We start from the raw sequence: 13,992 nt of genomic DNA, 5'->3' as shown, positions 1-13,992 counted from the left end.
TGGAATAAGGTGTTGCTGGGAATTGAACATTTGGCTTCTGGGACTTCAGACATGCAAGTTAGTGCTCTAATAGGCTGATCTATCCTCTTGACCCCTGAGAGGTTTTTTTTTTTATATGCTGCTGTAGTCTCACAAATACATGATACCAGTGCTCCTTGCTTCCAACTTTTTCATACTTAAAGGAATTTTAGATAGAAAGAGGAAGAGAGACCATAGTACCTATCCATCATCTGTGGTCCTCCCCTGCTGCTATCTGTGTTGCTCCCATGCAGGTCCCAGGGTTCCCACCTAGAATCTAGTGTGGTAAGGGGTATGTTGTATTAGGTAGGCTCTCTTCCTGCTTTTTTTTTTTCCTTCAGTTAATCTCATGTTATCTTATTAAGGATAAACTCCATTGGTGACAGGTATTATAATGAGTGGGGGACCTTGGTTCAAGTCCCCAGTCCCACCATTTCACAAGCCATGAAAGTGAAAAAGTGCTACATGTATGTCTAAAAGTGCTGCATCTATGTCTCTTTCTTCTCTGTCTTACCCTTCCTGTTAATTTCTATCTCTATTCAAAACAAAGAAATAAAGTATTAAAAAAGAATGAATTATTGCTTTAGATTTCAAGTGAACATCTTTAAATTATCAGTTTATCTTCCATGTATTTTTATGAAGTTCTCCTAAGTTATCTGTATTTTTCAATATATATTGCTAGATTCTTAAATATATTTATTAATTATACTTATATATACTACTAAATTCTTTGTATATTTATGTGAAACTCAGTTGAAACTCAGTGCCACATGCCTGTAAGATGCATGTTTTATCACTGAGTTGCCTCCCTGGATGTTTGCTGATGTTTTGCTGACTGTAACATCTGTGATTCTGAATGAGTTGGTTTCAGAGTTTAGTTTGGCTTTATGTTTGTTTGTTTCCTAATGGCTTTGTATTTTATGTCAGAGTAATGAAAATTTGTAATTTGAGTATTTTTATGTTTGTTCTTGAGGGATAATGCTTATTGTATTCTTTTTGTCTAGTTTTGGAAAGTGGTTCCTTTTTTATGTTGTTTCATTGAACAATTTCTTTTCTCAGTAGCAGTGAAACTGTCTTTGCTTGTTACTTTGTCTCTCTCTGCCCCTTCTTTTCTTTCCCATACTCTAAGTGTATTAGGAGATATAAAATGGTACCAGCAAGGCCTTAGTGGTACCATGCATGTGTGAACTCCTGCATTCATTACCTGGTGCTGCATTAAAGAAAAAAAAGAGACACTAAAGCTGAATTACTTTACCATCCATAAAATGTTTTCTTTTTCCAGGGTTATTGCTGGGGCTTGGTGCCTGCATTATGAATCCACTGCTCCTGGCAGCCATCTTTTTTTTTTTTTTTTTTTTAACTGGATAGGACAGAGAGAAATTAAGAGGGAATAGGATGATAGAGGGACAGAAAGATAGATGCTCTGAAGTTTTCACTGGTGCCATCCATTGTTAATTCCATGTTCTATCAGGGTTCAAACCCAGGTCATTACATAAGACTTGTGTTCTAGGTGAGCTATCTATGTCCTGGAATCTCCTCCTCCTTCCCCTCCATTCTCCTCCTTTACTCCTTCCTCTTCCCCTCCCACTTCCCCCTCTCTTTTCTCCCCTCTTCTCCCTCCCCTTTCTCCTCTCTTCCCCCTCCACTTACTCCCCTCTTCCTCTTCCCCTACCTCCCCACCTCCTCCTCCTCCTTTACCAGAGCAGTTCTCCACTCTAGCTTCTGGTGGTGCAGGGGATTGAATCCGGGACTTTGGAGCCTCAAGCATGAAAGTTTCTTTATATAACCATTATGCTGTCTTCTACTCCTGCCCATGCTTCTTTATAATTAGTAGCCATCCTAACACATTTGATTCGGATTTTATTTAATTTGCAGCATTGATTAGTGATGTTGAACACCTTTTCATGGAAATACTGGTTATGTTCATTTATTTGGAAAACTATCTGTACAGATCCTTTGTTCTTTGATTCCACTACAACTCCACACCCCCCACCCCGTCTGGAACTAGGTGCATGCACAACTCCACTGATCCTGGTGGCCACTTTTTTTTTTTAAGATTGGTGGGGGAGAGAAGGGGAGAGAGCTGCAACACTGCATCTCCTGTCCTGAAGCTTTCCCCTACATATGGAGACCATGGGCTTAAACATGGGTAACACATGGTAACTGTACACTCTACCTGGTGTACCACCATCTGACGCTGTCCATTTATAAATCAGAATTTTTTTTGTTGGTGGTGTTTCATTGTGTGAGTTTTAAAATATAATTTGGATGTTAACTCTTTACTAGTTACCTGATTTATGAATATCTTCTCACATTTCATAGGGAGACTAATTCATTTTATTTGACTTTTATTTTCCTGATTTTTTTTTGTTGTTGTTGTGCAAAAGCTTTTTAATTTGATGTAGTCCTACTTTAATTATTTTTGCTTTTTGTTATTTTTGGTGTTAGGTAAAAAAAATATTGCCAAGTGATTTTCCCAGTCAAATGATTTGGTAAAATCATTGCCAAAACCAGTGTCAAAGAAGTTACTGTCTCTATGTAATTTAAAATATTCAAATGAATTTATTCTCTATGATTGCATTTTACCTTGATTCTACTAGAATGAAAGATATACTTTGCATGATTTCTTTTAAACTTGAAAGGTTTGAGGGCCAGTGATAATTCAGCAGGTAGAGTGCAAGAGTATGACAACCTGTACAACTCCCAACCTAAAATGGGAGCACCATAGACAACATTTTATGGATGGTAAAGTAATTCAGCTTTAGTGTCTCTCTCTGCCCCTCCTTTTCTTTCCCATACTCTAAGTGTATTAGGAGATATAAAATGGTACCAGCAAGGCCTTAGTGGTACCATGCATGTGTGAACTCCTGCATTCATTACCTGGTGCTGCATTAGAAAAAAAAGTTTGTTTTATCACCTAGGACATGACCTGTCTTGGTTAATATTATGTGTGCAGTTGAATAGAATGTGTATATGTGTATTCTGGTTTTGTTGAGTGGAATGCTCTGTGGATAGCAGTTGATCTCCTTGGTTTAGTTAATGGTGGAGTGTGTTTTTTTCTATATCCAATCTGATTTGCTTTATTATTATTATTATTTTAACCAGAGAACTCCTAAACTCTGGTTTACAGTGGTGCTGGAGATTGAAACTTGGACTTTGGATCCTCAGACATGAAAGTCTTTTTGCATAATCATTGTGCTATCTTCCCTCACTCATCCTGCATGATTTTATTTAATGCTTTTTCCAATTATTGAAGGATGGATATCTAATTCTGGTTAGGTAGTAATAGAAAGTGAGCACTAAATAAAGCACCTAAAATATTTTCCCATAGGGCAAAAGGAGCTGTTGTATAAATTCATATTTTGAAAGTAAGAGCTAATATAACTAGCACCATAGTTTTGGACAGACAACCCCACCAATGTGTCCTGGAGTTCCGATTCCACAGAACCTCACCCCACTAGGGAAAGAGAGAGGTAGACTGGGAGTATGGATCGACCAGTCAACACCCATTCAGTGGGGAAGCAATTATAGAAGCCAGACCTTCCACCTTCTGCACCTTATAATGACCCTGAGTCCATACTAACAGAGGGATAAAGAATAGGAAAGCCATCAGGGGAGGGGATGGGATATGGAGTTCTGGTGGTGGGAATTGTGTGGAGTTGTACCCCTCTTATCTTATGGTTTTGTCAGTGTTTCTTTTTATAAATAAAATTAAAAAATAATAAAAGTGAGAAAAAAAAACCTACAGAACAAACAAAATATAGTCTAGCTGAAATAGATGGAAAACTAATCTCTCTCTTTAATCATAAGGCTTTTCCCCATTCTGCAGGGAGAGAATGAAACAAACAAAAAAGTAAGGTTTTTGATGCTAAATTTCCATGAAGCTTTAAAGAACAAGAAAGAACATCATTCCCTGAGAATGCTTTGGACTTGAAATGCAAGGATTGAACCAAAGAAGTTTATTATTTAAGCTTGAGGCTATTCTGTGCATGATTTAGGCAATATTATCAATTAAGGACTGGCTAGAAAAGTACAGGTTTTAACTCTTTTCCTGTAATATTGAACTCTACATTATCTACTTTTTATAGCCCTTTATATACATACTTTTGGTACATGTATTGGTGACTAGAAAAGTGATTTGACTGGGCATTCCACATTTATTATCTTTTTTATTATCTTATATGATTACATTGCATTTGAGCTAAAATAGATGACCCCATGTGGAAGCTGGGGCCCATTTAAAAATTTTATTATTTTAAAAAATATCTATTTATTTATTTATTTTAATTGGCTAGGACAGAGAGGAATTCAAAGGAGAGAAGAGAATAGAGAGCAAGAGAGAAAGGGAGACAACTGCAGACTTACTTCACAGCTCATTCAACTTACCCCTTGCAGGTTGGGAGCTGGTACTCGAACCCAGGTCCTTGCACATGATAACCTGTGTGCTTAACTAGGTGTGCCACAGCCCAGTACCCTCCCTTTTAATTTTATTGTATTTTATTTATTTAATTTTTTAGTTATGTTATGTTATGTTATGTTATGTTATGTTATGTTATGTTATGTTATGTTATGTTATGTTATGTTATTGCCTCCAAGGTTATCACTGGGGCTGGGTGTCTGCACTACGAATCCACTGCTCCTGGAGCCTATTTTTTCCCTTTTGTTGCCCTTGTTGTTATTGTTGTTGTTATTGCTATTGTTGTTGGGAAGGACAGAGAGAAATCAAGAGAAGACAAGAGAAGAGGGGAAGACAGGGAGGGGAGAGAAAGACACCTGCAGACCTGCTTCTCCACTTGTGAAGCTACCCCCCTGCAGGTGGGGAGCTGAGGGCTCTAACCGGGACTCTTTTATATATATATATATATATATAGATTTTATTTATTTATGAGAAAAATAGGAGAGAGAGAGAAAGAATCAGACATCACTCTGGTACATGTGCTGCCAGGGATTGAACTTAGTACCTCATGCTTGAGAGTCTAGTGCCTTAGCCACTGTACCACCTCCCGGACCACATCTAACCAGGACTCTGGTTAACACCTGTCCTTGAGCTTCGCGCCATGTGTGTTTAACCTGTTGCTCTTCCCACCCGCCCCTCCCATTTTATTTTTATGTCTTTAATCTTTGACTAAGTAAATTAGAAGAATATATAGATAATATAATCTTTCCTATTAATGTAAGGCTTTTTTTATATCAATTTCTGAGACTTCTGGATTGAACTGGCATGATTTATTGAAAAGACTGATGGTTGAATGCTTGTATTCAGATTTTGCTTTGCTGATTACTAACCAGATGAACTTGTCTATGAAGATGACTTTGACTATTTCCATCTAAATATGTTCATATTTCTAGAGAGTTTGTCTGTAAACTTATAGATAATACATATATTAAAATGCTAAGTACAGATTTAATGACTAGTTTCATCTCTTTAACATGTTAGCTCTTCAAAAGTTATTTTTTACTGTACCCAATCAGCTTTTTGTGCTTAGCTCAAGTCCATAGAGATAGTCACTAAAGAACAGATATAAAAAGACTTAGAACAGTGAGCAATTGTATGAAATAAAAAATTAGAGGGGAGAATGTAGTATAATTTCTTCATTTTCCTGGTTGAAAATATGGTGTGTTTTTTTTCCCTTCTTTGCCCCTATTTCGACAGTTACTTCTTTTATTGAAAAACACATTTATGAAATAATTACTTAGGTAAATAAAATGGCACCTTTACCTAGTTATGCTCCAAACCTGTTCTGCTTTTTTGTTATTTCATAATGTGACTTATTGTAAATGTGACATGGATGATTCTGGGATGTGGAAGTGAGAAGAGATGGCTAGATAATGTAGTATCTGTTTATACTTATAAGCATTGTGATTAGTCATTTATATTTTTCCTCCCATATAGTATTATAGAATTTATGAGTATAAGAATTATGAGTTGGTTTTTCTGGCATAATACATTGTATTTTAATCATTCACTGGTTATAGTTCAAGCTTTTTTCTTTTTTTCCTCTTCCAGTTTTAGACTTTTCTACTAGTTAGTACATGATTTGGGATCAGAATTTCTTTGATTTATTTCTCTGTGTGCTACAAATGATGAATTCAGTGATGAATTTAATGTTGAATTCAATGAGTTGAATGATTTCAATCATATTTAGAATTAGAGCTCAACATCCAAAAGAATAAATTAGCTGTTGAATTTATCACTAGAAATTAGGATTTATACAGTTTACCCCCTCTTTATTTTTCAAATAGGTGACTGGTACAGATACTGTATGACTTACTAGGAACCATGAGAAAAGCACACTTGAAACAGCTCTCTTACTTATATTTCCTTTTCTGCTTTTTACTTTTAACAGTTTTGTTCAATAACAAAAGCAAAGAAGAAAGTTGATAACCAATTTAAAAACTATGGTCTCTATTTCCTATTTGTCTATAATTTGTTCTTACATTGAGTGACTAAAAAACATATATCAAAATTAACATTTTTAGAAAACCTGCTTTAGGTTGTTTATTAAATCTTTCTCTTATTTATAGCATTTCATTATCCTAGATGTGGCTAAGATTATACCCTAAACTTAAAAAAAGTTCTCAAATATTAAACTCCCAGAGGCCATCATTGTTAATGTCTTAAATCTCATGCTTTTTATTTATAAATGGATTAATATTTTGCAAGAATTTATTTTTTTAATGTAGGTAATGTAAAATCCCTTTATTAGATTACACTTTAAAGAACAATTTCTCTAGTTACTTCCTTTAAAATGTGTTGGGAAGGGGTAAGTTAGCACCCAGTAGAGTGCGTGCACTCTACTGTGAGTTTTCTAGGTTTGAGGCCTGGAACCACATGGAGATGGTGTGGCTTTGGTAGAAGCACTGGTGCTATGCTGTATCTCCCTTTCTCTCTCTCTCTGTCTCCCCCCGCCCCCCCGTGTGTGTTTACCTATATCTCAATCAAAAATGTAACCCAGAGTAGTGAAATTATACATGCATAAGGCCTGAAGGGTTTCTTGGGGAGAAAAGGATATGTCCATGGTTTGGAAGGTGTTGTATAGAAACTGCCTGTGTGAACTTCAGAGTTTACTCCCTGATATCACAATGACTAAGTGATGTTTTTTTTGTCTCCCTCACTCATTCTTCCTGTCTCTTCTCTCATGAAATAAGTGTGTTTGTGCGTGCGTGTGTGCACTCGAGTGACCCTGCAGTTCCTCTCCGGAGGATCTATCCTAAGGAACCAAGTATACCCATCCAAAAAAGATTTGTGTATACCTATGTAAGCAGCACAATTTGTAATAGTCAAAACCTAGAAGTAACCCCGGTGTTCAACAACAGATGAGTGGCTGAGTAATTTGTGGTATATATACACAATGGAATTCTACTGATCTATTAAAAATGGTGAATTCACCTCCTTCACCTCATCTTGGATGGAGCTTGAAGAAATCACATTAAGTGAGATAAGCCAGAAAGAGAAGAATGAGTATGGGATAATCTCACTCAAAGACAGAAAAACAAGATCAGAGGGGAAAACACTAGCAGAACTTTGATTAGAGTTGGTGTATTGCACCAAAGACTGAGGTGGAATATGATAGCAGAGGGGGACTTAGTGGGGATTGAATTGTTATGTGGAAAACTGAGAAATGTTACACATGTACAAATTACTTTACTATCGACTGTAAGCCTTTAATCCCCCAATAAAGAAAATTTAAAAGATATATTGTCTGGGAAGATGGTGTCAGAATTGAAAATAGGGCTAGAAAGTTGGATTAGGGCAGAATAGCTCTCAAACTTGCAGAACATCTATAAATAAAATAAACTGTTTACCCTATCAACCTTACCCAGGGCCTATAGGTATTCATACTTAGCACAAGAGACTATGTAACCTCTGAGTCCCTGTCAGTCTGAGCTCACAGTCTTTGGTCACAGCTGGGAACATTCAAGGTGCTCTCGTTTCAGGGCCAGAGTTCCTCAAGTGGCAGGGAGGGTAGGATGACCCAGCCTCCCTTCAGGTAATGGGACAATCCCTACTGTTGCTATTTTATAGTGAAGACCAGTTTCTGGAGTGGTCCACAAGAGAGCTTATGCTGACATTGTTTGATTTTTTTTTTTTTAAATAGATTATCTTTCTCAAGGAATAGACCTTTCTGGAATAGAAGTAATAGAAAATGATCTGCTTTTTATTGGAAGAGCTCGACTTGAAGTGGAAAATCAAGCTAAGCGCTTATTGGAGCAAGGTGTGGAGACTCAGGTAATAAAAATGTAACTACTCTCCCCAGATTTTGTAGTATTATAAGTTTATTCAATAAGAATTATAGTTTGAAAAATATGTCTTAAAACAGATAAACACCTGATTCTGATTAAAAAGATTTGATAGTGTGCTCATTTCATTGTATCAGCAATTTGAATTATTGAGTATACATAAAGTAAAAGTGCACAGAAAACTTATGTATTTAATTCTACTAAAATAGACTCTAATGTTTCTCACATCTTGCATACAGAATATATTTCTTCATAACATGTATACATAGATTCACTGTTAATCCCAATTATATATGCTTACTTTATCTACCACATTCATTTAAACCTTGCAGCAATTCTGTAAGGTTGAAATTTTGTTATTTGAATTTTACAAAAGCAGAAATTGAAAACTTAAATAATTTTGTTTTTTACAGGGTTTTGAACCTGGGATTATGCCAGCCTCAGGCATGAAAGTCTTTTTGTATAACTATTATGCTGTCTTCCGCAGTCCTTAAATAATTTAAGATCCTATAGGTAGTAAATGGTATAGCTTGAATCCAAACTTCAACCTCTGTACTCTTAATCCTTACAACCTTAGTGACTATTGCTCTTTGGGGTTTTGTTTGTTATTTGGAATTGAAATTTCTCTTGAAACATTCATTTCCTGATGCTTGGTTTTCTTAATTACAAGAAACACAAAGATACCGATGTAGTAGAATCCACAAATTAGATCACAGCTCTTAAAACATTTGTGTTTACTCAGATTTTCTCCATTGTATTAGCCTCAAATTCATTGACTAATATTCAAGTTCTATTAACATCGCTTATGTCAGATATCCTGTTGTGCATTTCTGCTAGACAAAAATGTTACCAGTAGTGTTTAAGTAATCTCTGAATTGTTCTTATTTGATTTCTCATTCTTTATTGTTATAGCTAAAAAAAAAAAATCTGGAAGTATTTATTTTCCTTTCTTTTTCCTCTAGATAGATGCTGAGACATATAAAGAGGTAGAGAGGGAGAGTGAGATACAGAAAGGAGAGATACGGCAGCACAGCTCTATCACTTGTGAAATTCCCCCCTGGAGGCCCTCCCGTGTAGTGATTTGGAGCTTGAGCCTGGGTCCTCATCATGCATGATAGCATATGCTCTCTATCTGGTGAGCTACCTGCTGACTCCTCAGTTACTTTTTTTTTTTTTAAGGTTTTGTTTTGTTGTTGTTTTTTTTTAAAGATTTTCTTTATTTATGAGAAAGATAGGAGGAGAGGGAAAGAAACCAGACATCACTCTGGCACATGTGCTGCCGGGGATCGAACTTGCGACCTCATGCTTGAGAGACCAAAGCTTTATCACTGCGCCACCTCCCGGACCACCTCACTTTTTTAAAATAAACTTTTAAATTGATTATTGCACATATAATGAAGATTGAACAAATCATTTATATATTAAAATAATGTGAACACATCCGTGAAATCTCAACCCAGTCCAAGTAATAAACCATTACTTGAACTCCCATAGACACTTCACTCTCTCACATATTCTGCTCTCTTTCACAAAGGTTAACTCTTATACTAGTTTTTAACACTGCAGATTTGCATTATCTGCTATCAGTTATGCTTTAACTCTAGGTCTCACTATGAAGATAAAAATGTATACTTTTAAAAGATAAATACTGTCTACATAAAAAACAAGTCAAATACTTTCTTGTAGAATGTTCAGAGAATTTCAGATCTGCTTTAAATAAAGATTAATATATGGTCTTGGAGGTGGCGCAGTGGATAAAGCATCGGACTCTTAAGCATGAGGTCCTGAGTTCAATCCCCGGTAGCACATGAGTGATGATGTCTGGTTCTCTCTCCTCCTCCTATCTTTCTCATGAATAAATAAATAAAATCTTTAAAAATAATAATAAAAATAAAGATTAATGTTTCTATAGAGAATTAACAAATCATTTAGTTTCAAGAAAGGTAGCAGGTCAAAATTTTGAAAGTACAGTATCAAAAACCTTTCATAAGTTCATTTACTATTTACATAGTCTCAGTATCAGAGATTTAGAACTTTATGCATACATAGAAAGTATTTGTATGTGTGAAGTCTTTATTAATATGTAAGCATAAATCTCTAATTTATCCAATTCCCCCCCCATATCTGCAATGGGGTCTCATTATTCTGGGTAGCTTTTTCACATAGGGAGAGTGAGAGACCATAACATTGAAGCTTCCTGCTGTGCCACAGTACTCCCATGTGGTATGCCAGAGAGGCTTAAAACTGGATCACGCACATGGCAAAACAGATGCTCTCCCGAGTGACCTACCTCACCTGCCCCTAATTTTCTTTATTAAAGACACTAAAATATTGCTCAGCTCTGGCATATCAAGGTAGCTGAGATTGATTGAACTATGGTCTTCTGAGCTCAGACATGGGAAGTCTGATACACTACTGTTGTGTGATACTCTTGGCCTAGTTTATCTAATTCTTAAAGTTTATCATACTTTAAAACCATGAGTATAATACCAAAACTGATAGAAAGCAAGTATACCTTAAATAAAGATTAGTATTTCTATAGGAAATTATTATTAGCCTGGATTAATTTCAAGAAAGGCAACAGTTATCATTTCTGAAAGTACAATATCACAAGCTTCTTACATTTATTTAATTTTTATATTATACCATCAGATATATAGAACCTTATGTGTATATAAAGGTTTTAATTTGTAAAGATGTTTATTGATTGTATGTATACGTGTGCATATATCTTTAATTCATACATTTAATTTTTTGTTTTCTGTCAACACCAGAGCTTTACTACTCACCTGGATGGGTGATTTTTTTTCTTTTACTAAGGGATTAATGTTTTACATTCTACAGTAAATACAATAGTTTGTACATACATAATATTTCTCAGTTTTCCACATAACATTACAACCCCCACTAGGTCCTCTGTCATCCTTTTCCAGGACTTGTGCTCTCCCACCCACCCACCCCAGAGTCTTTTACTTGGTGCAATACATCAAAGGGGTGGGTGATTTTAACATGTCCCAAAAGAATTGTTCTTTTATAATACTTATTTTTTGTCACTAGAATTATAACAGGGGCTCCATGACTTATCACTTGCATCAGCCATTTTTCCCTTCCTCCCTCCCTTCCTTCCTTCTATTCTTCCTTTGTTCCTCACTTCTTTTTTTAAAGTTTTTTTTAATATTTATTTTATTTATTCCCTTTTGTTGCCCTTGTTGTTTTATTGTTGTAGTTATTATTGTTGTTGTCGTTGTTGGATAGGACAGAGAGAAATGGAGAGAGGAGGGGAAGACAGAGAGGAGGAGAGAAAGATAGACACCTGCAGACCTGCTTCACCGCCTGTGAAGCGACTCCCCTGCAGGTGGGGAGCCGGGGTTCGAACCGGGATCCTTATGCCAGCCCTTGTGCTTTGCGCCACCTGTGCTTAACCCGCTGCACTACAGCCCGACTCCCCTTTTTTAAAGTTTTTAAAAAATATTTACTTATTCCCTTTTGTTACCCTTGTTTTATTGTTGTAGTTATTATTGTTATTATTGATGTCATCATTGTTGGATAGGACAGAGAGAAATGGAGAGAGGAGGGGAAGACAGAGAGGGGGAGAGAAAGATAGACACCTGCAGACCTGCTTCACCACCTGTGAAGCGACTCCCCTGCAGGTGGGGAACTGGGGTCTCAAACCGGGATCCTTACTCTGGTCCTTGCGCATTGCGCCATGTGCGCTTAACCAGCTGCACTACCATTGTTCCTCCTTTCTATCCTTCCTTCCTTCCAGCTGATACAGGTGAGACATGCACACACACACAAATATATATATTCTAATGCTCTATGTATCCCCTTGCAGTGGTGGCAGGTTGGGGCGGGGGCTTGAAACTGGTTCTTAGCACTTTGGAAATGTTTGTGCTTTACTAGGTGAAATACCACCCAGCCTCTAAATATTTTTAAAAATTGTAATGCATGAGTATATATATATATATATATATATATATATATATATATATATATATATATTAGTTATAATATATGCATCCTAATTTTTAAAACATTATGGATCACAGTGCAAAACCTAATGTTTTGACTTTTTTAAGACTGTGATTGATCAATACCTACCTAGAAGCCTACCTCTTTATTTTTTATTATTTTTTAAAGATTTTATTTATTAATGAGAAACATAGGAGGGGAGAGAAAGAACCAGGAATCACCCTGGTACATGTGCTGCCTGGGTCCAATGCTTTATCAACTGCACCACCTCCTGGACCACATTATCTACCTCTTTAAAGGCAATAAAACTGTCAAATCTGGGGCCGGGTAGTGGTGCACCTGTTGAAATGCACATATTACAATGCACAAGGACCCAGGTTCAAGCCCCCCCACTTGCAGGAGGAAAGCTTCACAAGTGGTGAAGCAGTGTTGCAGGCCTCTCTCTCTCTCCCTCCCTCCCTGCCTCTCCCTCCCTCCCTCCTTCTCCCTCTCTATATCCCCTTTCCTCTTGATTGCTGACTGTCTCTATCAAATAAAGTAATAAAAATATTTAAGAAAATCTATCCCATTTCAATCTCTCCCAGAGTCTACAATTTGATGTGCAAACTATCAATGTTAATTATAAAAATTGTAATTGATGTATTTAAAGTGGGAAGTTACTTTTTAGGGTGATTGTTTTTAAGTAAATTATTTTAGCTTTTTTACTGTTTTTTATACATTTGAATAGTTGTAAAATTGCTTTAGTATCTAAATCATATTAAAACTAAAGTGCAAAGAACATGAAAATTAATATTCCTCTCATATTTTATCAAATCTTTACATGCATGTATTATGTGTGTGCTTGTGTGTATATGTCTTTACATGGGTAGATGTAGAATGATTGTATGAACCTTACCAAAGTTGGAAGTAGGGGCCTTTAATTTTGTTGAATGTCTCAGTTTGGTTAGAGAAGTGTACACTTTTGTTAGTGAGTAGGAATATTGTCTCTTCAGAAGACTGTATAGGTTATATTATCCTAGTTTGTTGATATAAACAAATGGTGTTATTCCATTCATCCTTTTTTAGTATCCACATATAAAAAATAAACTTGGGGGTTGGGCGGTAGCGCAGTACATTAAGCACACATGGTGCTAAGTGCAAAGACCGGCATAAAGATCCCAGTTCGAGCCACCCCCCCACCTGCGGTGGGGGGTCGGGTCACTTTACAGTGGTGAAGCAGGTCTGCAGGTGTCTATCTTTCTCTCCCTCTCCTCTCTCAATTTCTCTCTGTGCTGTCCAACAACAATGACATTAGTAACAACAATAATAATAACCACAACAATGATAAAACAACAGGGACCCATTTGGGGGTGTCATATTCTCCTTCTCAGTCATATCAATATTGATATCTCCAAGATGATGCTTCTTGGGTAGTAGGCTGTGTAAAAGAAAGAACCTGTGTTTTGGCTTCTTCCCTTTCCTCTTAGCAACATGACAAAGGTGTCATCCCGCTGTGTATGCAGGCAGTTTGACAAAGAATGAAGCTACTCTTTATTGAGTAATAATTCTTTTCTAGATTTGCATTAGTCATCTTATATTTCTTACCTCAATCAAAACAACAAATACGTAAGGAATATGCAGTTATCCTCTTCCTCTGCTTAAAGGAAACAAAGAGAATAGAAAATTAGCTGAAGATTTCACAGATGGCAAGGGTAGAATCATAGTTTAGAGCATCTACCTGTCTCCACTGCTCTTTTAGTAAGAACAATTATTTTTTTAATT

The 13,992-nt window shown here is 36.3% G+C and overlaps 1 protein-coding gene across 2 annotated transcripts in view; it reads left to right on the top strand.

Moving 5' to 3' along the window:
- COG5 (component of oligomeric golgi complex 5) overlaps positions 1-13,992 on the top strand; it is a 237,610-nt gene that overhangs the window by 95,123 nt on the left and 128,495 nt on the right. For both annotated transcript variants that reach the window (XM_007528314.3, XM_060196396.1), the window contains exon 7: positions 8,118-8,248. In XM_007528314.3, coding sequence (XP_007528376.2) covers positions 8,118-8,248 — 131 coding nt within the window. The remainder of the gene's footprint in view (positions 1-8,117; positions 8,249-13,992) is intronic.

Source organism: Erinaceus europaeus, chromosome 8 (genome assembly GCF_950295315.1).
Source record: "Erinaceus europaeus chromosome 8, mEriEur2.1, whole genome shotgun sequence".
NCBI lineage: Eukaryota > Metazoa > Chordata > Mammalia > Eulipotyphla > Erinaceidae > Erinaceus > Erinaceus europaeus.
This window is presented reverse-complemented; position numbering and strand designations above follow the sequence as displayed.